The sequence below is a fragment of the Notechis scutatus genome, chromosome 4 (assembly GCF_049901735.1).
Source record: "Notechis scutatus isolate UNSWTSFEM ecotype Mainland chromosome 4, rNotScu1.2, whole genome shotgun sequence".
NCBI lineage: Eukaryota > Metazoa > Chordata > Lepidosauria > Squamata > Elapidae > Notechis > Notechis scutatus.
This window is the reverse complement of record NC_142012.1, coordinates 29,720,792-29,747,917: the sequence shown is the minus strand read 5'-3', so window position 1 is coordinate 29,747,917 and position 27,126 is coordinate 29,720,792. Positions and strand designations below refer to the sequence as shown.

Genomic DNA, 27,126 nt, shown 5'->3' with positions numbered 1-27,126 from the left:
GAAAATAGCTTGACCCCTTCCTCCCTGTGGCAGCCCCTCAAATATTGGAAGACTGCTATCATGTCTCCCCTGGTCCTTCTCTTTACTAGACTAGCCAAGCCCAAACATTCGTTGTATGTTTTAGCCTCCAGTCCCCGAATCATCCTGGTTGCTCTTCTCTGTACTTTCTAGAGTCTCAACATCTTTTTTATAATGTGGTGAACAAAACTGGATGTTTTGTTCTAGGTGTGGTCTTACTAAGGCTTTATAGAGTGGTATTAGTATTTCCCTTGATCTTGATTGTATCCCTCTGTTAATACAATTTACAATTGCATTAGCTTTTTTGGCTGATGCTGCACACTGCTGGCTCATATTTAGCTAGTTGTCCACTGAGACTCCAAGATCCCTCTCACAGTTACTGCTATTGAGCCTGGTTTCACCCAGTCTATATGTGTACTTTTGGTTTTTCTTGCCTATGTATAGGACATTACTTTTCTCTACATTGAATCTCATTTTGTTAGATATGGCCCAGTGTGCTAGTCTGTCAAGATCCACTTTCCTGCTAATCTTGGAAAAAAAGCTATGGTTACTAAACTGGCATAAACAGACATAAACTGGCAATGCTCAAAATTCATTCTTTTTGTGTAACCAGCATACTACTTTTAAAAAATAAATTGTGATGAAATTTCTTAAAAGTTTCCCTTTTCACAATAGCATTGAACAGTATTTCTAAAATTTTATCGGAACAATATTAAACAATTAGATGTTAAACAATCTGAATCATAAGGAGGAATAAACTCATACTTTATGGAAGACATTAAAATATGTCCACCTTTTTCCATACATTTTTCTCCTGATTATCAATTTTATTTATTGCTTCTTAATAGTATTGCCTTCTATTTAAAAAAAATGAATATTATTCAGAATAAAATGAGATAAATGGATTCTATGGAGCATACTCTACAAAATTATGTTTCCCCCTTCAGTATGATGGTACCATAATTCATCTTTGCCATGAACATGATCTGTATTTCTATTTGAGGCACTGGCAGGTATCTCATGTTTAAAAGTATAGTGTCATACCTTTCACCTCTTTGAAATAAGGCCAACTTGATTGGCTTGCCCCAGACAATTGATGGACCCAGAAGAAGTTAAGATATTTCCTGAAGATGTAATGGAAAAGTTCAGCCAACACTTAGTTGCTGCTTGGAATGGGTGGGTGGCTCTTGGTTTACTGAGAAGCTCCAGGAGATGAAGCACCAAAAGAAATGCTTAAACATCCCTGGAGGAAGATTGGGAGCAAGTCTGATCAAACATTTGGAATTACTTCATGGCAATAAGGACAGAAAAAGGTAAATATTTCTCCATCCTTAATGCATATGGGGATAGCTATCCAAGTGGCCAGTTTAGGTTAAATCAGTCCCTGCTGGGAAAAAACAGGTCAGAAAATCCTCTGTAGGGCTACTTGAGATATATTCTATCTGGCAGATAAAATTGAACCAGTCTTAGATTCCAGCTGGCCAGGTTTGTCGAAATGCAAACAGCTCCATCTTGTGAAATGACCTGGGGTAGATTTGAGTTAGTAACTTTTGAGGAAGTTGACAAGAGCCCTGGTGACACAATGGTTAGAATGCAGTATTGCAGCCTAATTCTGCCCAGTTTGGAGTTTGATCCTGACAGCTCAAGGTTGACTCAGCCTTCCGTCCTTCTGAGGTCAGTAAAATGAGAATCCAGATTGTAATATGTCAACACTGTAAACCACTCAGAGAGTGCTGTAAAGCACTATGGAGCAATATATAAGTTTAAATGCTATTGCTAAGATTCTCTGTACTTGATCTGGCTTTACTGCCTGTTTAATCCAGGTCCCTCTCCTGGGTTATTAAGGCAGCAAGGGAGGTGACTACTAGTTGAGTCTGCACTGCCTCTTTGGTGGAGTGGAGCTCTCAAACTTTGAAAGAGTTCTCCTCCAAATAAACCCCACAACCTCATTTAACTTTCCTTTTTAGGGAAGGTTGTTGAGAAAGAAGTTGAACTGTCAGTCAGGTTGCAAGCCAGATTCAGTAGCAATACAGCTTCTGTTATGCTTGTTGACTGGGTCAGAACTGGTGTATTAATCTTTATGTTCCTTGATCTCTCAGCAGCTTTCTGGGCCAACTACAAGGATTGGGAATTTAGATCAGTGGTCGCCAACTGGTGGGCCATAGCCCACTGGTGGTCCACAAGAAAATGTTGGTGGTCCGCAGAAAAATGTCACCCCGAGAGCACCCCCCAAAGCAATTAATCCAGGCTTTGCGGGAACACAAAGCTGTACCGCCCACATGGCCTGTGGGAACCCTCCCTGCCCACTCACTCCTTACCTGGCAAACTTGCCTGCTAAGTTGCTATTTTTCCTCCCCCCCCCTCCCCCCGACCATCAGCTTTTCTGCTGTGCCGGGAGATTTAGATTAGCTAGATAGCAGGAAACTATTGGATTTCTTGCTTTCTAGCTAACCTTTAGATCTTCAGCTCTGCTTTTAAGCAGAGCCGAACCTTCCTTAGGACTGAAGTTTCTATTATTCAGTCCAGACTCAGATAGTTGATGACAGAAACACAGATCTCTAAGTGAATCTGTGATTCTGTGAGCAGCTCAATCTGCCTGCTTGCTTTGCCTAGTTTTGGGTAAAAGTTGCTCTGTTTTTTATAAAAAAATTCAATATTTACATACATGGTGTGTTGTGAGTTAATTTTATAAGTTTGTTTGCAAGCAAATTTTATGTGACAGACTCAGGTAGCTGATGCCAGATAGATAGATCTCTGAATGAATCTGTGATTCTGTGAGCAACTCAATCTGCCTGCCTGCTTTGCCTGATTTTGGCTACGAGTTGCTCTTTTTTATAAAATATTCAATATTTACATAAATATTTATCATATTTACATACAAGCCATGCCCAACTAGTCACATGACCACCAAGCCACACCCACAAATTAGGCCTCGCCCACAGAACCAATTGTTAAGAAATTTGAATCCCACCCCTGCCTCTGTGTGTTTGTATGTGTGTGTGGGAGAGAGAGGTTAGATCAGATCTCTCTCTCTCTGTCTGTCTCTGTGTCTCTCTCTCTGTGTGTGTGTCTCTCTGTCTCTCTCTCTGTGTTTGGTGGTCCCTGAGGTCCAAAAGGTTGGCGACTCCTGATTTACACCATTGTTTTATGGTGATTCTTCTTCTTCCTTCCAGTTACTATTGATGAAGGAAGAAAAGGTGGGGAAGTTCCCCCAGGGCTCTCCTTTGAAGAGTTTTACAGAGTCTGTCAGTCTCTTCACAATTTAGCATCTACGTGAAATTGCTGGATGAGAGGAACGTAACCAATGGCAGTTTCATATGATTTAGTTTTAATTTTGGAAAACCATTTTAGAGAAATAGAATAAAACTAAAAGAATTTAATGTGTTGGCTAGATTTAAAATAATCAACAACAAAGATGTTAATAAAAAACATGACACAGAAGCTCAAAAAGAAAAAAGTGAAAGATATAGATATTACTATGAATCATGAACTATATATTACTTCAAAAATCTTATGTCATTAAGTAAAATTAAGAAAAATGTCAAGATTGGGTGTTGTTTACCTGAACACCACTTTTCCTTGTTGGGCAAGACAGGTCAGGATGGGTGATACTCTTCATAAGCTGCTTAGGACTGAGTCTGTGCAAAAGGCTTATTAGCCTAGCTCCACCCACACTGGGTGACTCCTCCCCAGTTTCTGCGGTCAGTGTGACAGACCGGATTGCCTCTAAGAAAAGGGGAACAAAAACAAGAACATTATCAGGACCCCCCCATGGGTCCCTCGAAAGGAACCTACCCCTTAGGGTGGGGCTGACCTGTCTTGCCTAACAAGGAAAAGTGGCGTTCAGGTAAACAACGCCCATTTTCCCTTGTAAGGCTGTGACAGGTCAGGATGGGACATACCAAAGCAGGGTTGTCTTGACACACTCTAGTGTCAATGATGGCCCCCACAAATGAAGGAGACGATTAGTAGGAGAGAAATGGCTCTTTTTCCTATTAATGAAAAACCCCAGGCTCTGCAAAACTGAAATTGTAAGTTGCAGATCCTGCTGAGCTCTCTGAAAGGAAGAAGACATGATTAATATGTCATCTAAATAACACTGTAAACGCACTGGGAAGGTATGAAGGTGCACTGCTAAGGGAGCCAGAACTTTGGTAAAAACTCTGGGGACAGAAGACAACCCAAAGGGGAGAGCTCTGTATTGGGAATGGCGCTCCTGGTAACAAAACCTTAGAAACCTCCTATTAGAATAACAAATGGGAACATGCAAAAAGGCTTCTGTCAAGTCTATTGATGTGAGGAAGTCCACCTGCAGAATGCTCTCCAAGATGGAAGAAAGAGTGTGTATCTTAAAATGCCTGTACACAACATATTTATTGAGTCGTTTCAGGTCAAGAATTGTCCTCCACCACCCCAAGGCCTTGGGAATAATGAAAATTCTAGAGTAGAATCCCATCCCCTGTTGGTCGAGGGGAACCTGCTGAATGACCTTGAGGTCCAGCAAATGCTGGATGGCTGATTCCATCAGACTCCACCTCCCAGCATCTCTAGATACTGGACAGGAGATGAAGAACCTCAGAGGAGTGGAGTAGAATTCCAGTGAAAGACCCAATCTAACAGAGGACAAAACACAGATGTCAGAAATAATACCCTCCCATTGTTCCGCGAACCATGCTAAACGGCCACCAATGGGAATGGACTGTGCACTAGCGCTGGCGATGGTATGGGCGACCTCCTCCTCCTCGAAAGGGCCGCTTTGTAGGAAACTGTTGCCTGCCCTTGCCTGAGTGATCAGGAGGAGGTTCCTGGCATTGATAAGCGGGCTGGGACAGCCGGTGGAAACTGGAACTTGACTCCCCTCTGAGAACGTTTGAAATAAGGAGCTGCCCGATGTTCCACCTTCTTGAGAAGTGAAGGAGGAATCATCTGCTTATCCTTGGTTTCAACCAAAAGGGGCTCGAGGACCTCATCAAATAGCTTATCCCCTTGTACCGAAGCAGATGCCAACTTCCATTTACGTGTGCCATCAGTTTGCCAGTTGCACAGCCAGCACATGGCCACCACCGAGGAAGCAATGGCTTTTGTAGCAAATCTGGTGCCATGCAGGGTGGCATCAGCCGTGAATTCTGTAGCCGCCATGATCTTATTGATGTCCTGGTGGCACGGACATTTGATGAGGGGATTCTATCCCGCAGCTGCTTCTGCCACTTGAGTGACATCCTAGTAAAGAACGACGCCGATGTAGAAGCCTTGACTGCCCAGGCAGCGGCTAGATGAGATCTCTGAAGCGACTGTTCCACTCGCTTTTCCTCTGCCTTGAGGACTTCCTCCGGATCCGATGGAGCAGAGGAGGAAGCCAAAGCTGCTACAGGAGCATCGGCCATGGGAACCTGGAGCGTCTTGGTCAGTTCAGGCCCCATGTTAAAGAACCTGCAGTCAGAGGCCAGAGGATTGGACCCTGTGACCAGAGCTTCAAGCTGCTTCCTGACCTCACCTTCAGGAACAGTTTTGGAGATGGAACCACTTCTTTCCTCACTTCCGGCTCGTCGAACAGAACATCTGATTCCTCAGGAGGAAGTGAGGTCGCTACCTCATCATCTGGACCTTTCAGATTTGCAGTGTTCCTAGCCTTGAACAACAAGGGACTAAACAAGGTATGTTTAAAACAACCCATAAACGGCGGAATCTCATGTGAAGTGCCTTCATCCAGTGACATATCGGATTCTGGCCTATCAGGTTCTCCCACCAATGGATGGAGCCACTGAGGTAACAGGAGCGAAGTCTTCAGCCAACCCAGAAACTGAATCCTGGACAAAGGAACCTTGTTCTGATAAGAGAGCTTCTCGAACCTGGGACTGTCTCTCTGATAAATTAGAAGCAGCAGAAGAATGACGGGTCACTCTCTGTAAACCTTCTGAAATGCCCTTCCTGATAGCCTTGTCTATCAGAATTTGCAAGTTGATAGGAACATCTGAATAAGAAGGGTCAAGCTGACCTGGCTCCAGTGTCAGTAAAAGGAAAAGAGGATTCCACCCCTTTTCTACTGTGCCCACACTGATGCCAAGGTGCCGTTTCTCCTTGAAGCTCATCGAGTTGACTACCTCCTTCAGAGGGAATGGGAAAAGCGCCCCTTCTGGACCTATCAGGGGACCAAGACTGGATACTGGGTCCAGAAGAAGGTCCAGGCTCCTCCAAATCCACTGCACTGCTGAGTGATGCTGGAGAAGTAGCTTGTGTAGTCATTAAGCAAGAAGAGGCCTGATGCACCTTGGCTATCTGCTTCTCGATGGCCTGATGATGCCTGAAAGCATCCTTCTCCTCCACTTTTGAGGCCTTTTTTACAGGCTGCTTTCCCTTGGTAGAAGCAGCAGGAGCCACCTTTTGAGGCTTGGCCACTTTGGAAGCTCTGATTTCCCTTGGGACTTCAGCCATCTTGGAACAGCATGGCCTATTCTGGACTGAAAGTCCTGTGCAAGGAGAACACACAAAGGGATTTATAAAGGATTTCAGGGGAAATCTTTTCCATCCCCACATCAATCACCACTCTCTTCTGCCCTATGCAACTTCAGCAGGATGGTTTAACACATCCTCCTGGGACTCATACCCTCTGGACCTAATAGGGCAATAATTATAGACCAGGCCAAAGCCCCCTGGTCTCGGATAGGAAACCAACCCCCACCGGGAAATTAGGTATTTTTTGCGCCTACCCTTCGATGTCTTCCACAGCAACAAGAGTGACTGGTGGTAACAAAAGGCACAAGAGTGGTGCGAAGAAGAAGGCCTGTTCAAAATGGCTGCCTGGGTCTTCAAAATGGCCAACTGAGATTTCAAAATGGCCATCGGCTATGAGGAGTCTTCAAAATGGCCACCTGGTTAACATAAGGCTTCTTCTTCTTCTTCCCCAGGGAGGTTGAGAACTCTCCCTGGACCCTTGTTGCCCTGCAGAAGGCAGAGATTGTGCAAAAAGGCAGCTGCAGGACCAAGCGGCTGCCTGCTTCACTGCGGGGGGGGGAGAAATGAGCCCCGCGGCTCTGTAAAGAGCGTGGCCGACACCCAGGCTCTCCGAAATGGCCGTCCGGCCAAGAAACACTGCGGAGAGCCGAAAACAGCCCCGCGGCTCCATAGAGAGGGGGGAAGCCCCCGCCCTCGACAAACACCGTCCGTCCGGTTGATCTCCTGCTCTTCACCCCGAAGGCCTGAAATGGGCCCCTGCGGCCCTTGAAGGCTGCTCAGGATCCCTGGAGCAGTCCTCAGCTGTTTGGTGGCTCCCGAACGTCAGCTGTGAAGCGGAGCGCCAAATTCAAAGGGGAAAGGCAAACGGAGGCTTTTTTCCCTTTTAAAAGAAAAATTTTCTTGTAAGGCTGCCTTTGGAACTAAAAACTCCAAAGGCAGGAGAGGCAATACCACACGTCCTATTCTGCTAAGGACTGAGTAGAAAACTGGGGAGGAGTCAACCAGAGTGGGCGGAGCTAGGTTAATAAGCCTTTTGCACAGACTCAGTCCTAAGCAACCAATGAAGAGTATCACCCATCCTGACCTGTCACAGCCTTACAAGGGAAAAGGAGAAAGTACAATTATCATAGTTGAGGAGTTTGTGGTAAAAATGAATGTACTGCCTAGAATGGTTTTTTTTTTTCAAATAATACCTGTTTTGACTAATGATGCAGCTTTTTCACAATGGCAAAAAGGTACAGTATATCTAGATTTGTATTCTGCTTAGTTTGGATGAAAGAATGGCTATTGTTGAGAAAAAAGAAAATGCTGGAACTAGAAGAGCACAACATGAAGTTTGAGTGGCACGTTTTTTTAACAGCATAATAAAGTCAAAGTTAATGTAGATTTCAAAAATCATTATTAGGAGAATGACTTTAAGAATATGGAATAAATACAGAATACAGACCCAGTCTTTGTCCAAAAATTCTTCTATTTGCATTAGCACAAGAACTATTTTATTGTACAGACACAATGGGAAAAGAAAAATAGTTAATATATCAAGATTTGTTAGTACAGGAAACACAGAAATTGAGAGAATAATTGATTGCAGAGGGATTTAGTTGTCAACACAGCCAATTGAGAGAAAGATTAATATACATTTAAAAATGCCAGATATATATCATCATAAAATGGTATTTGAAAATGAATTATGTATAAATGTTGAGCGCATGATTGTTAACAAGTATAAACTTTTATTTGAAACAGAAAAAATAAGTTCAAGGGTATATGAACTTGGTTTTAACAGGAGAGGAAGTGGTTAAAAAGTTTAAAACTCACACTGTCCTACAATTTAAAAGAGAATCTTTATAAAATGATGAACCAGAGATACAGGTCACCGGAGAAATTGGTACAGCTCACCAGGGAAATTGTCCCAGAGGTATAAAGGGACTAATTACTTTGGAAATATGAAAAAGACATTTACATTTCATCATGCTTGGTGAACATGTGAAAAAGCAAAAAAAGTACTGGAAATAAATGCATACAATGATGCAATAAATTTATAAAAATTAACATTCATATGAAACCATATTTTTTAAATTAATATTTATGGGCAACAATTAGAAAGTTTGTGTACCACTGGTTTTACATATATTCTCCTACATGTACAAAGATGGAACAATATAGAAGTTCCCACAATGGCAAAGTAGATTGTAAATATGCAGAACTTGCAGAAAGCCTGTTGACCTGTTAAGATTAGGAACAAAATAGGTATTTTATAGAAGACTAGAAATCTTTTTGTGGACATTTTTGCTGAAAATGGAAAGAAAATGAGCAGATGATTTTTGGATTAAAAATGCACTGAATGGGTGGAAAAGGGAAGTATATAATGTAGTTCTAAAGAAGGGGGAAATGATGGAATGCTTATTTATAACTGCTGTCAAGAAGATCAGAAGCTGTTTCTTTAACTTTTATTTTTTTCTCTCTCTGCTTTTAGCATTTTTTTCTTTTATCTTTACCTGTTTTTCCTTTTCTTTTATACCCTTGTTCTTGCTTTAACTTCTATTTATATAAAAACCTTTCAATAAAATTTATAAAAAAGAACCCTTCATACAACATCATCTTTTGTAGCAGTTGTGCCCTTTATGGATTGAAAGGCTTAGACCAGGGGTGTCCAACCTTGGTAACTTTAAGACTTGTGGACTTCAACTCCCAGAATTCCTCAGCCAGCTTTGCTGGCTGAGGAATTCTGGGAGTTGAAGTCCACAAGTCTTAAAGTTGCCAAGGTTGGACACCCCTGGCTTAGACAGTTTACTGCTCTAGTTACCTCGTGGCAATATGCTCTACTACACACAAGTACTTGAAGCTCACTTGGAAGATTCAAATGGTCAAAAATGCAGTGTGGCAGGCAATGATGGGCGTGGCCTAGTATGTTTTGTAAGCTTCATGAGTTGCAAGCATGCTTTTGGGCACAATGCATTGTAGAAAACCATGTAAATATGAAAAAAGTAAAACAAAAATAACATGCTAGGACAAAACAATCTGATTAAATTCTCTCTTTGTGATGAAAATATTATTAACATATAATATTCTGTACTGTAAAACATAAAAAGTTATTTCATTTGCCCTATTAAATTTCATACAGGATTTTCCAGATAGGGTTTTGGTTTTTTTTGTCCATAATACCTGAAAAAAATATTTGAAACAATAATTCCCTTTCAGGCATCAAGATGGCTGGAGTGTTTGTTGTGAATACTGTTTTGTTTAGTTATATTTTCTGCATAATGCAAATAACACAGAGATGAAGAACTATAGGAGAATTTAGAGCAAAACGAGAACTCCTACCTGAATTTGTAGTTTTAGAAGCTCTTCCTTTAGGGGCTGGAAGTAACAATAGTTCCAAAGACTGTTGCGGAATCACTTTCTCTTGTTTCATGTCTGAAAGCTGCAGGGGATCTTCTACAACCAGTGACTTTTTCTTTTCAGCCAAAAGGCTGCCTGCAGCTCTTGCAGCCACCTCCTTGAGTAGGGCTGCTGAAGAAGTCATTGAGGTGAGAGAAAGGAAAGAATTTGCTGGTGGTGAGTGGTCCTGCCCAGGAATCATGCTTCTTTCACTGACCTTCTTTGATAATGCAGCTAAGGTGGAGCTTGCTGATTGAGAACTAAATGGTGAAGGGAAGGTTTCAAATCTTATTGTTGGATCTTCAGTTCGAGAAAGAGACTTGTCCTGAAGGACTGCATTGGCAGCGGCTTTCAATTTTAAGATTGCTGAATCTGGAGACAAGCTGCAAGAGGGCATTGAGTTAGGCAACCATTTGCCTTGATTCCATATGAATCCTGTGTTTGGGCCATACTGATCGTTTTGTTCCTGTTTTTCAGCTAGCTTTCTTGCAAGAACACTTAGCTGCTGGGCATGATGTGTAGCTGGAGAAAAAGAGATATTTGAGCCAAGATTTACTGGGGATTCAACCCGGCCATTAACTGTGATAGTAGTGTCTAGCTTGAGAGAACCAGCCTCCAGCAGACGTCTCAAATTACTACTCAATGGCTTGTTTGGCCCAGGATTATTATCATCACAGATAGAAGATACACTAGAAGAGAGATGTTCCCTGTTCTGTAATACTATGGTCTCATTCTCAACAGCCACCAATTCCAGTGTGTTGCTACTAGGAGTCCCGCTCCCCAAAGAAGTATCTGGAGATGTGGATTGCTCTTGGATCCTGTCCTCAAAGGATAATTTGAAGTTCTCCTGGACTTCTCCATAAGATGCTTCTGATGGGGTTTCTGAAGAGTTCCCAAACCAATGATCTTCCTCACTAAGTTCCTCTTCGACTTCTTCCTGTCTATGTGAAGAACCATCTGTGAAGAACCAAGATGAATATATTTCATTTTAAATTCTATCCATGTTATGTACACAGTAAAATAATGGATTCAAATATACCACTAATGACAAAATAACTAAGTAAATATTACATTTATCAATAAATGTTAGTTTAATTTTAGTAACACAATGCAACATGGTAGTTCTATGATAGTAAAATGTGTAACATGAAGCATAAACAAACAGAATTATTATCAACTTCAGAATATTCTTGTTTGGGTCATCACAATAAGCAGGGATAAAACTTGATATTCCAGAAACTTAACCCTATATTAAGAAATCTGGTATAAGAAAAGCCTTACAGATATGACATAGTTAAAGTTGTTTTATTGTAAACAAGAAACAATATACATATAATTTACATGCTACAGAAACAGAAATTATGTTACAAATCATGCACACACAAAGACCACATACTGCCCCGGTTTAAATTCTAGATTTTTCCTGCCATTTACTCTAATTAATGGACCTTTTGCTGTTTTTTTTTTAAATCTTGACAACTAAGAGACATGTGCTTCCAAAGTATAATGAGCTCTATTCTAACCAGGTCCATCTGGATTTGTTTTGCAAATAGTAATGCAAATAATCCAGCACAGGTATGTCAAAGACTTTAACTTATAGTAAAGACTGTAATCACAAAGCCACTGAAAAATTACCTGAATGCTCCAATATCAACAGCAAGATACTCAGAATCAATGAGCAAATTGTTCAAATACACAATTAAAACTCACCCAAAATTTATGAAAATTGGTCATACACTGCATGAAGACTGAAGGTACATTTAACAAATTCATATACTATTGCCAGGTATTATTTTTTTTGTTCAATTTCTGTAGCCTATCACTTCATATATGCAACTCTGACTGTTCAAGAAATAAGAATAAAAATCAGTTAAATATGTATCTCCTTGAGTTAAAATGTTAACTTTCTTCAGCCAAATAAGGTGAAGAAAATAATTATCCATAATTGTTATGGAGTTCAAAGCCAATAATCAAGGACAAATGTATAGGGAACTATTCTTCTTATTAATAAAAATGATATAAACATTGGAAGGGGGAAGGAAGAAGATGGGCAAATGAAGCCTTTCTGTAAACTCTCATCAATAAATACTTATATATCTCTATATTTGATATCAAATTGTGATATTTCATGGGGCTCTGATTTTCAGGAATAAGAACAAATTTGGGAAAGGGGATATTGCACTTTTTGCTTTTTTTGGGGGGGGGGGCTAAGCAAGACTTGTGGAACAGGATTGCATGCGTATTTGAGGCCTTGCAGAGGCTGTGAACTTTGTGTGACAAAGAAGCTAAGGTCCCATTAACCTAATGAATATGTGGATTATTCATTTGAACCCAGTACATTCTTCTATTGATTCTCTGGAAGGAAGGAGGCTTTAGGATGGCATTACATGGACAGAGTCTTCTTTTGCCTGAACTCTCTAACTCATGGCAGCTTCTTTCTATCGCTACAAGATGGGTTAGGAGATAACCATCTTTTACTACAAGGCAGATATACAAAGGATTGGTCATTAAAGAAGAACTTTGTCACAAACATGAGTTATGAGGATACCTGATAAACCAATAAATGTAATTTGTTATGGACATCTTGTTGAGTTATCTATCTGCATCTGTACAGCTTCAAATCCACCTCTGTGCAGAAGGCAGAAAAGTAAAAGATGTAGTCCTGAAACCCATCTGTATAAAGATTGTTAATTTGGATTTGTGATAAAGCAAGGTAATATTGAAGCCAGGAGTGAATATGCAATGTTAATCTAAACCTGCATGTATCATCCTCTCTCTCTCTCTCTCTGAGCATTGGAATTTTTTACATGCTGGTTGGATGGTGGGAGGGGTTGGAATTCCCCCACATGCTACAAACAAAGAGAACCAGTAACCTACCCACCACCCTCTTCTTTGCTCAATTTGTCTTCCTGCTATCTCAAAGACTCCATTTGCATAAAAAGGAGAGTCAGATATTTCCCAGCTCTCAAAGGAAAACCAAACCTCTCTTTAAACCTTCTACAAATGCAGCAAGAGACTTTCAAACATCCTATTCTCTGGCTTAATCAGCGTCTTCCCATTGTTGGCCAAAGTAACCTTACAGCCTGTTTGGAATTGAAGGAAGGGGCCAGGTATTCCCCATCTATGTCTCTCTCTAGTCACAAACCCTTTCCAAACGCAACTGAAAATTTGAGAAATATTGCATGTATTGCTAAAAGGAAAGGCTTTGTATTTCTTATGCTCTCGGCTGCTTCGAAGAGGCAATAAAGGAGGCCTCTCCAGCTATTTTACAACCACTCTGGCCGGTTTATTGGGGGTCATAAATCATTAGTGAAGGACCATTTTCAAAGCAACAGATCACATTCCTCCCCCCAAGTCACAAGGCTGATTCAAGCAAGCTATCCTTTGTTTAAAAGCCTAACGTTTCTTCATCTCCTCCTCTCTTTACTAAAAAATTAAAAGCATAACACAGCGACAGTGCATGCAACTTACTGAAGTATTTTTCCTAATGAATTTTTCCCTTCCAGCGAAATCGGCTGACAATCAACTATTAGCTTACAGCAGTGATCCCCAACCTTTTTGACGCCGCGGCCTGGTACCGGCATCAGCTGGGCGCCGCGGCCCGGTACCGGCATCAGCTGGGTGCCGCCATCTTTTTTGATGAAAAGGCTCGTGAGCTTTTCCGGTAGAAATGCTTTCTACCAGGAAAAGCTCACCGAAGCGCTGGCGCCATCTTTTTGATGAAAACGTGCTTCGGTGAGCTTTCTACCCGAAAAGCTCACCGGAAGCGCCATTTTTCATGAAAAGAAAACGTGCTTCCAGTGAGCTTTCAGCCCGAAAGCTACCGGAGTTGTTTTCATGAAAAGATGGCGGCCCAGCAAGCCAGGACCGGTGGGAGTTGTTCGGACTGGCTTACAGCACCATCTGAAGTAGGCAATAAATTCCTTTGGGCAATCAGCAAACTTCACTGCCAGGAGGCTCACCCCTCTAAAGAGAGAAATCAGACTCAGACTACAGCCCCATCTGGTGGCCAAGAAGAAATTTACAGTGAAGTTAAAGAATTCTTACCATTTTTTTTCCTTTTTTCAAGAGTGGGCAAGGAAGTCCCCTCCACTCTTGTTCTCTTCAGCCCAGTGCTACTTCTGGGGCTCAAAGAAAAATCTCCCTGAAACTATTGTGGATAATTTAATCAACTTAATTGAAAGGTCCCAAAGGTAACTGCAACCTAACATGGGTGTAGCAACAGCGTCTTCCTGACCCTCTGCTGCCACCTTGTGAAGCAAGTGACCCTTATAGGCATATTTCTGCGCTCAAGTCTTCAGACTACGCGACACATATTTCTGCATTCAGCCCTCTAGTCTTCAGACTTCATGATGCAACCTCTAGTGCCCCCTTGTGTTGCAAGCTCACAACGCACCCTAGAAGCAGCCATATTGTGTGCTGTGCTAGCATTGCCCAGACTCTGCAGTGCCACCTACGTGCTCAAGTATTAAATCCAGCAGCAATTCTACTTTCTGCTGCTTGCAGCGCACCCTAGTACAAAAAAAGGGAATTGCACAGAAAACCACTAAAACTTTCCAAATTTCTCCCTTTGCCAATTTGAAGCATGGCAACTTCCTCAGCCATGGCAGATGTCTTTGAGGTACCAGAAGACCTGAATCCTCCACCCACCCTTGTCGTAAACGTGGAACCTGGTTCCCAACAACCGGTTTTAGATGCCAACCTCTGGAGAAGCCACAATACCTCAGAAGGCCTATGACCTCAGACAGCATAGGAAGCTTACCTCACCCGCGGTGACACGCTTCAGAGAGGATTGGGAAAGGCAGTATTGCTGTCATGCAGATGCATGGACGGAGCTGGTCAAGATTTGTGACACCCCCAAAAGCAAGTTGCCCCTTGAGAGCTTCTTCCTAATGCAGAATGAGTTAGAGGAGCATGTCACGCGGTGGAGAGACAGTGAAAATAAGCTTAAATACATACAATTGAACCTGGAAGACCCAGAGTTCCAGGAACACATTCATTCCTTCAAGGAGGCGAACAAAGAATGCGAAGACAGTGTTCGGGAAGGCAGAAACTCCCTCCAGGCCGTGTTCCTCGTTGAACTACAGAAGGAGCAAATTCCAAGGGAGAAGACCACATCCGACAGAGGTCTTCAATCACAAGCAGCTTCTTCCCACCACTCAAAGAGAGCCTCCTCCCTCCATCACAAATCGGCTAGATCACAGGCAGGTTCTAGTGTCTCGTGCCAATTCTCTGCTGTCGGCTCTCACCATCCTTCCAGAACATCCTCCCATCGTAGCGGCGCATCTCAGGCCTCCAAAGCAGCAAGTTACACCAAACGAGCTGTAGAAACCCAGGTTGAAGCTGCAGCAGCAGAGGCAGATTTACGTATTACGACAGAGGTGATATGGCAGAAGGCTGAACTGGCCAAGCAAGAAGCAGAAATGGCCAAAGCTCAGGCCAATCAACGAGCAGAAATGGCCAAAGCTCAGGCCCAAGTGGAGTTACTCGAATGACAAAGAGAGACAGCAGTGAAAAAAGCACGGGCCGCAGCATGGCAGAAGGCGGCTAATGCTGTCTCCCTCAACTTTGACCTCGATGAGTTGGGAGAAGAGAGCCCAGATACTGGGGTCAAGGCCTACGTGGATGAGCAGCACTCGCTACAAAACAAGCAGATGGAACCACGTCAGTTGCCTAGCAGTCTCCCACAACCAGGGAAGCACTGGGATGAATCTCAACCACAGACTTTACACGTCAGTTACACATCTGACGTTGTATGACCTAAAGTACGAGATTCACTTCCTAACAACAGCAAACCTTCCCCAACTGATGCTGTAGGTACTAAGGTCCAAGATTCTCTTCCCAGCACCAACAACCCTACTGCAACGTCTCACGCCCTGCTGGCCAAGCAACTTAACCCACCAGTGCTCACAACAACTTCTCGATGAGTCAACATGCCATCAACAACCACTGCCACACTCAATCCACAGGCAGCGTTCCTGCCACAATCTCAATACCAATCCGGCTCCCAGGCACCACAAGGTAACCACGCCCAGCCTACACAGCAGTGTGATGCTCGACCATTGTCCCCAGTATGGGAGAACAACATCCTCTGTAAGTACTGGGAGGAAGACTACAACCTGTCGTTGGCTTACAACCCGAACCCACCCTACCAGAATCCAGGGGGAAAACCCTCTATGTCAATACCTCCCCCCCCAACTCAGCAAATGCTGAAGATTACTGGAGAAACTTGGCTGTACAGTGTGGAAAGCTAAATTTGCATGCCAACGAAGTTCGCAGATTCTCTGACAAGCCAGGTGGCGAGTATCTAGTATGGAATAAACTTTTCCTGCACCCCATTCAGGCGCCATGCCTGAACCCTGATGAAATAATCGGACACTTGATAGCATGGCTAGGGCCACAGTCTGCTGAAATACCAAGGGCACTTTTGGCATCCCACTTAGAGAACCCGGCTGCTGCCCTTCGGTTATCATGGAAAAGGCTTGACGAACTGTATGGCGCTTCCGAGGATGTAGAAGCAACACTCTTGGATAGCCTCAAGTTTTCCTAAAATTCCTATTGACAAGCCTCGCCGAATCATAGACCTCACTAACATACCTGTCCAGCTGAGAATGGCACAACGGGATCCCAACTTACCAGCACTCGCCTGTCTCGATCACGTCAACACGCAGAACAAAATTGTTCGAAAACTTCCGCAGGTGCTAATTGAAAAGTAGCTCCAGTTGACTTGACACCTTCATGGCCAAGGGTCGCCAGCACTTTATACCCTTCACACTTCTTGAAGAATTTGTGTCCCACCAGGCGACGGTGTGCAACACTCACCGGGCCCGTGGACTCAGAGCCGTTAGTCCTCCTAATGACAGAAGATACAACAGCAACCATATTTCGCCCTCAGGCCCTATGCACTTTGCACCTATGAAGGGAAAGACCTTTCATGGTTGTCCATAACACCAAGATCGACTCCTCATCCACACACAGTTGGGGAAAGAACTCATCAGATACAACCCAATTTAGATCTCCGAACACAAGGAGAATACAGTTTTGTCCTATGCACAACACTCGTCACTCGCTGAACAGCTGCACTGGGTTTGCAGCAAAATCACTGACCCAATGAAAAGTGTTGCTAAGGGAGTACCAATACTGCTACAAGTGTTGCGAATCCAAACACCCGTCCAAGTACTGCACAGCCAAGGTGCAATGTGACTTATGCCATAGTGACCAACACCCGACCGTGCTGCATCCAGACTCCAAGCCGCCACTGCAGATATCTTGTAACCCTCCTTTGGACAAGGAGCCTCAACATAACACAGAAGCATACAGGGCTCCCTAGCAGACTGCCAAACTGCAACCAAAACCAAGGATGAGTGTCAACTGCACAGCACTGCACGCCAACTCACTGTGCCCTCATTTGTGTCTTCCCATCTGTTTAGCCAAAGTGTACCCTGAAGGACGCCCTGAAGATGCCGTGAAAATGTACGTGCGGATAGACACTCAAAGCACCTGCACCCTGGCCAGACCTGCATTCTTTGATCTCTTTGAGGTGCAACAGGATGAACTTCCTTTCACTGTATCAACGTGGCGTGGACCAAGAAGCACGGCGGGGAGGAGAGCTACTGGACTCTGCATAGAGACATTGGATGGAAGTTCCCGGTTCCCACTACCGCCCGTATTTGAATGCGATGGGATACTGAATGACCGCAGTCAGATCGCAACACCTAAGATCATAAGTAGCATGCCTCACCTACAGGACCTGGCTCATCACTTTCCCACTCTAGATCTGGAGGCTGAGATCCTACTCTTGCTGGGAAATAATGCCCACGCGCCTTTCTCTTCTCCGAGTCAGTCGGCGGCCCTGTAGACGGCCCAGTGGCCATCAACTCTCCACTAGGATGGGGGATTGTAGGAATTGTCAATGACGATCAGATGCAGGCTCCAACCCAGGCAAATGCCTTGGCACCATCCATTCCAACAGCCTTCAGATGCTCTTTAGCACCATCGAAACCAAGAATGCCATTCAAGAATAAAAGGGCGCTAGTGATCAGTACACTTTCGCTAGGACACCCTAAATGGCCACCAACAACCACCAGACGTCTACTAAGACGCTCTACACAGGCATATGCCTACGCAACACCCTTTCCAACAGCTTCCCGATGCCCTTTGACACCGTGAAAGCAAGAGTACCATTCCAATCCTAAAAGACCATCAGAAGCAACCACCAGACTTTCACCTTTGCCACCAAGAGTACCTGTACACCCTAAAAGGCCGCCAGAGGTGACCGGCAGACTTGCACTTAAAGGACGAACTTGAAGATTGCACCTCAAGCTTTGCATGATTTGCTTTGTTTGATGCTTTATTAATGTTTACCATTTTTCTTAGTTACATAGCTAACTGTTTATCTTAATTATATAGTTATCTGCTATTCATAGTATTACTGTTTACTGCTTATCTTAGTTATAGTTATTTTTTCTCTCTTCTTTTAATAGTGGAATTTACAATTCCAGGCGGGGAGTGTGCTGTCCCAGCCAGTCTATGGGAATTGGATAGTTACTTAGGAATTATGAGCTGTTCCCTTAAGGGAATGCATCATGGTAAATGTAGTTAAGGTATCCTGGGAAATGTAGTCCATGTCACGTGGCCATATCTGTAATCCTGATTGGTCACTGAACTGACCCTTTGTTGTGATGGTGGGAGGTCCCTTCACTCTCTTGCCTGAACTCAGCCTCCTTCTAGCGTATCTACTACGATGGGATGAAATATGGGATAGAAAGATCACTATTATTTTACACTATGATTTCAACTATGCAAAGACTTGGACATTAGATGCATCTCAACATAACTGTGAGTTACCTTGAGGATACCTAATATAATCCAATAAAAGAAACTTTGTATGGAAGAGTTTGTAGAGTTATTCTGTCTTTATATTCAGCAAGTAAATCAAAGGACAGAATAGTCGGTCAACGCAAGTTTTCTCAGATAATGAAATTCGGTTCTTAGCTGCATGGATTCAACTTCTCAAATCTCTGGTCTCTACATATGAGTGGGGGTGATGGAGGAAACACAGTAAGAGGAACAGTGACATCTTCTCTTCCCCTCTTGTACTCATATTACAACTTAACTCTCCCATCAATAGCCAAACAGATCTAGAAATCCTCAAATGCCCTGATAAATGAGTCCCATATTTCATCTGACAATTCCTCTTTTAAATGGTCTGTTAAGGTTCTTTCATTATAGTTGAACCCTGAGTTAACAGCATAAAGTCAGCGGTACTCTCTCACCTGGCACTTACCCTGTCGGAGGTGATAGTTTCCACAACTGGGAGTCTTTTGTTTGACTGAATCATTAAAGTTAGCCCTTATCAGCGTCATAAAATTGATGCAGTTGTCCAAATCTGTGCACTGCTAATTTTGCAACTATGGTTATTTTATTTTATTGTATTTGTTTGTTTGTTTATTGGAATTTGTCAAACAAAAACAAGAACAAGAGAATAAAAATACAATGACAGGGACGATAGGCAAGTTAGTGCACTTATGCATGCCCCCTACTGACCATTTAAGTATGAAGTATTTTGCAGTTGTCTTTCGTTATTAGACTAATTACATATAACATGTGAGACTGATTCAGGGGGAAAAATGCAAGTTTATAGAAATCTATAATTTAGGAAGGTAGCAAATTTGCCAGGATTCCCACCGTATTTATCAGCATCAGAAAGTTGCTGTTCCAGCAGCTGACAAATCTTGGGCCAGAACTGGTAAAGGGACTGCTGGTGCTGAACTCAGGGTCCAGGTAACTGAACCTACCCTGCTCCACTTGCTGAAAGACCTGGTCCTGGCACAGGTGATTTGATGTATACTTAATGGGTTTCAAAGGGATCTGTAATCATTATTAAAGCGGTTGAAGTATTGGATTTCTTCTATTAGTACTAGGAATGAAGCAGGCAAATCTTGCTATCAGATTTCACACCAGACATACAAATAAACCTTGATAATGAAGACAATCAACTCTGTACAAGTATTTAGGAATTTGCTTACAGCAAAAGCTTCCAAATATGACATGGCAGACAAAAATAAATGTATAGATATGCCTATCAGAGAATACAGAAATCAGTCTGTTTCTCTCTCCATGCTACATACCCACCTTTCCACCCATCCCCACCTCCCTTGATTCATCCACCTCTCCTTCCCAGAATTTATATTTTATATATTTTTCCATCTTTTTTTTATCAATGGACCTTGGTTGTTTTCCATATCTTTGAATCTGCTCAGTGTTTATATACAAGTTGTTCTAATGTCCACATATATTTTATGACTACAAATCAAAGAATTATAAAGCCAGAATGAGCAACAAGCATGAGAATTCTGGAAACTGTAATGCCAACATATCTGAAAGACATGTGCCTAAGAAAAGCTGCTTTAGAGCTTTGTCTTAATCATTTATACACTAAGAACAGCAACTTTATTTTCAACATATGGTTGTTAGCACTTGTTTTGTATGTATCTCTATGAAATATTACATCTCTTTTTAAAACTATCCATGTCCTTCAGAATATACTTCCCATAAAATTCACACAATCTCATAACACCCGGTTCTCTGATTACTTACAATGCTTAATTTTTCAGAACTTTGGGAACTTTTGAGTTATATTTCCCTCGTGCTTTAATAACTGTATAACTGTTTTTTTTTACTCAATTTATCTTTTTATTCTTTGTTCATAGTCAGTGTTTCCTTACTGTATAGTTGTCTAATTTAAGTTATTTTTCAGCCTCATTAATGCTATGCATACAGCTTTCCAGGCACAACTCTTGTGTGGATTTTTGGATAGGAAAATATAGGTGCTATTCTCTTTACTTTGAAATTAACTTCCACACCGCTTAGAAGTCCAGTTGCAGCAGAACAACTAAATCTGCAGCTAATTCAATCCATGGCAATATTCTTTTTTATATTTAGAAAAAAACAGTCTCACATTTCAAACTGAAGAGTACATTTTTAGAGATTTGTTTTCTGAAGTATTGAAAAATCCACGAATGCACATATAAAGGCTTTAGAACAACTTGCATTGGCCAACTTACCATGGAACAACTCACCGCAGCCAACACTCCATGGGACAACTCACCACAGGACAATTCAATGCTGTATTAATCATTTCGTTTAGTTGCTTTTATGTTTTCATCAAAATTATTGTAACTTTATTTTATTATTTCTGTTGAAATCCGGTTAACTTATTCATGTAACTCTTTTTCAAATTCTACCCAGGAATTTTAAATAGCCCTTTATAACACATATCTTTGAAATATTAATGATTATTCAGAGTATAATTTTAAATAACATTAGCCTTAAAGAAAATGAACAATTCTTCCTCTCCTAAGATTCTTCAGAAACATTCCGTTCTCTCATAAGAATGTATTCTAAAATAGCAAGATAAAATGAACACTTCTCATAGAATTCTAATTTTTTAACTGAAAACTTGCTTCTATAACTACTTTTTCATACTACTAGAAATTCTTGTGAGATGTTTCTGGCAGTGTTTAAAGAGATGGCCCTAAGTTGCTCCTCCTCACCATAGGCATTCAAAGGGTGACAGATATGATCAAATATTTTTTGTGCATCTTTGGCTGGCCAACCCTGAAGTAATCTAGAACAGTGTCAGTATTAAATGGAATCTATCCTCCTTGCCAGATACCTTTCATTAGCATGACTGCTTTGAAAAATGAATGTTCCATAGCACAGTAAGAGTTACAAAAAGATGATTACACTGAATACCAAAAGCAGTAAGGAAAAACAACCCAATTACATGGACATTCAGATAGAACTGTAAACCAAAAATAGATTGCAGTGAATGGATTGGTTGAAGTTCCAATTATCTGGTGAAACGAACATATGAACAGAATTATTATTTGAGTTTGTATCTGTTATAATATACAAAGCATCAATCATTACTGGCTTAATGATTAATAGCAGAACACTGCATCTATGCGCTACTGAGTGAACATGAAAAACTGTTACAGGCATGACCATTTGACACCTGCCTAACTGTAATTTAGATTCAGTTCCTGCTTCCCAGATATGCTGAGATGCTGATAGTAATAATTGTTTTAGTCTAATACAATTTGATGATTAAAGCTTTAGAAAGATACACTCCAGTGAAAAGTCTAGGTAGAAAAGCAGGTTTTTCTTTTGGATGTATGATCTTGTTAGCAATTTTGTCTTATATACATTGTTCTACCCTCTTTCCCTGAAAACATGACCTACCCTGAAAGTAAGTCCTAAGCTTGATTTTTACGTGTGCCCAATCTAAGCTCTACCCTGCAAAATAAGCCCTAATTAAGATCCCGCCCATTTGAGTGCACGGGTAAAAATTAAGCTAGGATGGGGATGGGTGGAGGGTGGAGGTGCCCTACTACTTACTTTTGAACAGTTGTAGCCAGGCTTTGCACACCCCAGCACCTGTCTTGCTGGCCAATTTCTTCTGCAGCCAGCAAAGCCGGCAAGGCTTTCCTGAAGGCCTCTGTAGCTGATAACAAAGTTGTGGATCAATCCGGAGCTCTGTTATCGGCTACAGAGGCCTTCAGGAAAGCCTTGCCGGCCACAGAAGAAAAAGTTCCTGAAGGCCTCTGATAGTGAAAAGGAGGCTGGGGGCGACGCACGCAAGTGAGGTTGGTCAATGGATGACATCCCCTGAAAATAAGACCTGGTGCCTTTTTTGTGGCAAAAAAAAGACAAGGTTGCATTTTCGGGAAACACAGTAACTCTATGCAGAACTACAATCATTATTTTAAAAGACTGTTTTGAAAAACATGGCATTGAAAAACAACAGTCTATGTACATACAGTAGAATGTCAGTGAGATATTTCTAAATAAATTTATGTAAGAGTGAACTCTAAAAAGATTCTTCAGTTGTAAAAAGCCATCTCTCTCTGTGTTATGGAATTACTTTTACCTAAGCCAAACAGATTTGTAAACAGATTCTTAAACTTTGGCACTTTCTAGCTGTTTCTGATTTTGTTCCCTGCTAAAAGTTCTAAGATCTGTTTACATCTAAGATTTTCATCTTGGGTTGGAATTACTGCACTGCCTAATTACGTGATGATGCCACGTAGCATGTTTCCTAATTAGCCAGTGTCACTGAAGTCACTGAATGTTTTTATCCAATAACTTGCAACACCAGAAAATATTTATGCTCACATATTGTAGGATACCCAATTTCGACCAGTCATTTCCCATTATTGTAGTAAATATAGTAAAAAAAATATTGGATTTCCTGAATTATATTTTTCTGCCAACAAATAATATCAAAGGGCATCAACTGAAACTTATGATAACAACAAAAAATAATAACATTAAAGTACAGGATTTCCATGTGTCTTGATTTCTGATATTTCTCTATTCTGGAAGCATCCTATGAAGAATAATTTAGTTTAACCAGTTTGTAGATAAACAAAGGAAAACTGGAAATTTGAAAACCGTTCAATCACCTTCTGGACAGCAGAATAGGCAAGTCACCCAGGTTATAATTTTCTACATTATGGTTGATACACATTTATTTTTATCAAAGCAATATTGTAATGTTATTAAAAGCATAATAGTTTTTATACACTATATTGTAAAAAATGTGAACATGCATACATTGAAAATGCCCATTTGCCTATACTCTTTATAGAGAATACAGAAGTAGGTAGATTTCCTACTTCTCCATGACAATCAATCCCTCAGTCTTTCAGCTCTTCCAATTTGGAAATCATTGCCACTTTAAGCCTATCCAACTTGCTGCTGGTCTTTTTTTCTCTTTTCTTCTCTTTCTGTCAATCTTTCCCAAAATGGCCTTCTCCAAAGAACCAGGTCCTTGCATAATGTGTCCAAAATGCACTTAAAGTACTTTAACCTTATAGAATTGCAACTGTTTTTCAAAGTAACTGATATCAATTCCACTCAGTTTACAAAGCACATTAGGAAAAGGTAATGAAGAGAACTGGAGAAGTAGAAGTGTTGTACTTCAGGATTACTACAAAGTAATGAACTATTAGCAGATATTTAAACACACCTTGCAAAATAGAAGCATTCTTTTTTACATAAAAGGATGAAATCTGCTTTGTTTATTGCTTGGGTTGATGTAGCCCCTCTAAGGCCAAAGTCCCCAATGGATCATATCTCCTCTTACAAGGGCCACAAAATATTGTAATTACCTTGAAAACTTCTACAAAATCAAATGAAATAGGCGTTGGCTTACCTGAACACAGTTTCTCAGCTTGCCTTGGGATAATCCACACATATGGGTTGATGCCTTTCTGCCCAGAGACTGAGTCATCAATCTTTGCCACACCTCTTCCTGCAGGGCAGGAAGCCCCCTAGCCCCAGTCATGATGAAGGCACAGGCATTTGGTGATCTTCCTGTGGCGTTGGCTCTGCCTCCCATCTGGACACTGGACCAGACGGTTGCCAGGGTGGGAGTGGATTATCCCAAGGTATGCTGAGAAATTGCATTCAGGTAAGCCAACACCTATTCTCCAGAATGCCTTTGGGATAATCCACACATATGGGACATACCAAACCTGGCAGTCCCTATGGGCAGGAAGAAGTCTGGTCCTGTGCGCTCCTGTCTGTATGCACTCGCTGTAGCACTCTTCTTCCAAAGGCCGCCTCAGCTGAGGCGTATGCGTCCAGTCTGTAGTGCTTTACGAATGGAGATGGGGAGGACTATGGTGGACCCCTTGGTGATCGCTGGGGAAACCAACCACCTGAGGGAACTGAGGACATCTGACTGGAGTCGGACCCTGACGTTGGAGGTGCTGGTGCCTGCTCCCTGAAATGGTATGAGGAACCATTAGAGAGGCTTGGCGTGCAATCCGGCCCATGGAATTATGGCTATGCACAAGATTAATTTTCCCAGAAGCTGGGAAAGCACCACCAGGGGAGCCGCTCGCTCTGCTATGACCTGGGTGATCAAGGACCTGATGTTGTCCTGATGTTCCTGGGACAAATATACCTCGCATAGATTTGTGTCTATCATCACACCCAGATGAAGGAGGTGGGTAGAGGGTATTAGCTGGCTTTTCCGGAAATTGATTGAAAATCCATGGTCCTGTAGGACCTCGATTGTGTAAGTCAGGTCTGATTTGGCTTGTTGGCTGGAACTGGACTGGATTAGGATGTTGTCCAGATAGCACTGGACCCACACCGGGATTGTTCTGACGTGCACAGCCAGTCTGCCAGCACTTTTGTGAAGATCCTGGGGGTCGATGATAGTCCAAATGGCAGGGCCTTGTATTGATAATGGCCCCCTGTCTAATAGAACCTGAGAAACCTATGATGGGAGGGGTACATGGGGATGTGGAGGTAAGCTTCCGTCAGATCAATGGATGTCAGGAGATCCGCCCCCCTTATGCTTTCCAAGATGGACTGCAGAGATTGCATCTTGAATCTCTTGTATTCTAAATGAGCAGAAAGGCAGATTCAACCCATATGTGTGGATTATCCCAAAGGAATGCTGGAGAATGAGTGAAAACCTTTTTAAAAAATGAAAAAGTCTTCCTCCAATAAGAAAATGAACCCCAACAAAATAGATTGCTAAAGTTTCAGCTGAAAGTTTACATAACTTAGTGGACATTGCAGCTCAACATTTCAACAGCCTCTAGTAACACCTCCCCATTCTTAATCCTCCAAGTGACCTAAAGAACCTACTCATCTTCAAGCATATGCTGGAAAATTTGCTTGTGCCTGTGAGTGGGCGCAATAGTCTTAATTTTCCTAAGAATTTATAAGCCCTTACAATGCCCTTGCTAATTTTTTAAGATCATTCCGATTAAAACATCAGTGCACTTTGATGCAAACATTTTTTTAATGCTGCAACTTATTTCAACCTGTGAAGGTCACCACGGCAACCAGCTTTCAGATTGTTCCAAGAGGCAAAAAAAATACAGAGAACATTTTGAAAAAAGTGTATACTTAAGGACATTTGATCATGAAAGTGCAGATTTCAGTACAGCTAAAGACTTGTTTTACCATAACTATCAAACCCAAACCCATACCTGTTTTTTTTTTTAAATAATGAAATACATCATAGGTTTTCAATGCAGATAGGAATTTAAAAAAAAAAAAGATAGGAAAAAGTGCCAATTGGATTGAAAACTTGAGTGGATTAATAGATTCTTCTAACATTATGGAGGACACAGTAATCAATACTATGTATATAACAGTGTTTTCTACCATCATCTAAACCCACAGAATCTGGCCATCCTGATGTTGAATTTCTGCCATCAGTCCTATCCAATTATGAGGAATGATTACAATTTTACTCCAAACACTGAAGGCCTCATTGCTTACTCCTGTAGTAGCTTTTCATAGGCTCAGAGGTCTATTTCAGAATTTTAAGTAGAATTGATAGGTTCAGATGTCTATTTCAGAATTTTAAATACATTTAGTAAACCTGAAACACTGCTTGCAATGAGATCTCCTCAAAGTCAGTCTGTGGGGAACAATTAAATGGGAACTCCTTTATTGTTACAAGAGAATCTTATTTTCTGTCCCTATTGTCAGCAAAACAATTCCAAGTGTTATATTAAAATAGCACAGGTGAAGGTTTTTATCCTCCCTTCCCCTTCCTCCCTCTCTTCCTCCTTCCCTCCTTTAAGCAATATACCACTTTTTTTCTTAGCACAAAGAGTAGCAGCAACCCTAGGACGAATATTTTGCCAAACATGGAAAGATAATAAATTACTAGTAAATTCATCATGATAGAAATGAAGAACAATAGGAAAAAAATGGCAAAAGGGTATTTCTAAATTTATATGACAAGGGGAAAAAAATGAGAATTAGATACAAGTTACTGTAAGATACCAAGAAAGAAGAGATTTAGGTTTACCAGATTTAAAATTGAAAGCATGGAATACTAGGAACATATTATGTATGCTATGCCTAATGTCCTACATTAATTGCCAATAGATGTAATTCAAACTTCTGAAAATAATTTTTAATATATGATATGGCTTGGTACATAGTCACCTTCAAGATCTGCTTCTCCAACCAGAATCAACCCACCAATACTTTTGTCTGAAGAAAAATTGTTACTATTCTCCATTTTCATGAAATCAAATCATGAAATCTGTGAGACCAGACGACAATGCTTTTTGTGATTGGTATTGTTCTATGAAATGGTTTCCCTTTAAAAGCTAGATTTATCTGTGACTGTCCAAAAGCTTCTAATGACAGAGCACTTTTGGATATCATTTGATGATTAATAAATTCATGCCATCTGGGTTTATTTTATTGTGGTGTCTTTGTCAT

At 41.4% G+C, this 27,126-nt stretch overlaps 1 protein-coding gene across 6 annotated transcripts in view; it reads right to left on the bottom strand.

Moving 5' to 3' along the window:
- The window catches only part of ZNF827 (zinc finger protein 827), a 142,901-nt gene that overhangs the window by 93,268 nt on the left and 22,507 nt on the right, over positions 1-27,126 (bottom strand). For all 6 annotated transcript variants that reach the window (XM_026668782.2, XM_026668783.2, XM_026668784.2 and 3 more), the window contains exon 2: positions 9,796-10,809. In XM_026668782.2, coding sequence (XP_026524567.1) covers positions 9,796-10,809 — 1,014 coding nt within the window. The remainder of the gene's footprint in view (positions 1-9,795; positions 10,810-27,126) is intronic.